Here is a 1,341-nt window from a genome sequence, read left to right on the forward strand (position 1 = left end):
AAATAAATCTCAAACACAGCTCAACTCAAATGTTTTAATACAGAACACGTTTTACCAAAGATAAACTTCATTCACACGAAGAAAATTGTGAAGACTTAATCAAAAGTTTAGCCGCTCTGAACGAAATAAAAAAAAAGTGCAGTGATCTTCAGACAGTGGCTTGTGGTCGACGCCTGGCCAAAGCGAAAGACATTTTCACCGAGGTGATGATTGAGTGAGTATTATGAATATAGCAAAACAATTGGAATTTTGCCTATGAAGAAAAAATGAACTAAATATTACATTTTCCCCCATTCACAGCCATCAAGACACAAAATTGAACTTTGACAGAATTGAGCGAACGCTACAAATACTCAAAAAAGGCGCTTTACCACCTAGTCCAGTGGAAGTAAGTGAAATATGTGAGGCGTTTGATAAAAAAGCCGTCTTTGACAGTTATGGGTCAACGCTGCAAACCGTTGATTTGAATGGTGAAAAACTTGAAAATAAATACGCTTTTTTCGATGGCGCTGTGGACAACGGAGATGAAGCATTTTGTGTATTCTCATCAAAAGTATCTCTTCAGTTGATTGAAGCCGAAATTCCACCTAATAAGCGACACATATTAATGGATGCTACTTTCCGCACAGTGCCCATTGGTCCATTTAATCAGCTATTAATATTGTATATGAAGAGACAGAAGAAAGTTTTTCCTTTTGCATATATCCTTATGAGCCGCAAAACAACCAAGGCTTATAGGAGCGTTTTTGAATTCATCGACGAAAACATTATCAAACTGGGCGATGTTCTGTCTTTTACAACCGACTATGAGATGGCTATGCGAAATGCTCTTAAAGAATTATTTCCAGATGTTCGTCGTTTTGCTTGCTATTTTCACTTCTGTCAAGCGGTCAAGCGTCGTGCATGGCAAACGCCTGGGCTCGTAGCACTTATTCGAAACAATGCGAAAGTCAGGTAATAATCATTATTTTATTTTTGCTTAACTCATTTTACTAATGAGATTATTGTTTAGGTCTATTTATTACCAATTGCAATGCTTGCCACTTTTACCGCCCGAACACATTGAATCGGAGTTCAAACGTTTAAGAAAAGAAGCTATGGAGCTTCCACAAAGAGCAGATCTCTTTTTGTTTATGCGATATTTCAATGACCAATGGATAAAGAAGGTAAATGTGCTACTTGAATTTTTTGTTTATTGCATTCAATGTAAAATGAATTCATTACTTTCTTTTCCAAAACATTTTTCCCGAACATTTACTTCTCATATATTTATTAGCAATATGTCATTTGTTTTCTATTATAGGAAGGCCCGCTTGCCATTTCGGTGGCAGGTACTGGTAT

The 1,341-nt window shown here is 36.5% G+C and overlaps 1 protein-coding gene across 1 annotated transcript; it reads left to right on the plus strand.

Moving 5' to 3' along the window:
- Window positions 1-43: 43 nt before the first annotated feature.
- LOC129570813 (uncharacterized) lies at window positions 44-1,331 on the plus strand (the record flags this gene model as incomplete). Its single annotated transcript, XM_055450537.1, has 4 exons — window positions 44-214; window positions 301-954; window positions 1,013-1,166; window positions 1,304-1,331. Coding segments are annotated over 4 exons (1,007 nt in total), but the record flags the coding sequence as incomplete, so codon positions are not given.
- Between the last annotated feature and the right edge of the window lie 10 nt (window positions 1,332-1,341).

Source organism: Sitodiplosis mosellana, unplaced genomic scaffold, assembly GCF_009176505.1.
Source record: "Sitodiplosis mosellana isolate CC-2019 unplaced genomic scaffold, AAFC_SMos_1.0 Smas_scaffold_85, whole genome shotgun sequence".
Lineage (NCBI taxonomy): Eukaryota > Metazoa > Arthropoda > Insecta > Diptera > Cecidomyiidae > Sitodiplosis > Sitodiplosis mosellana.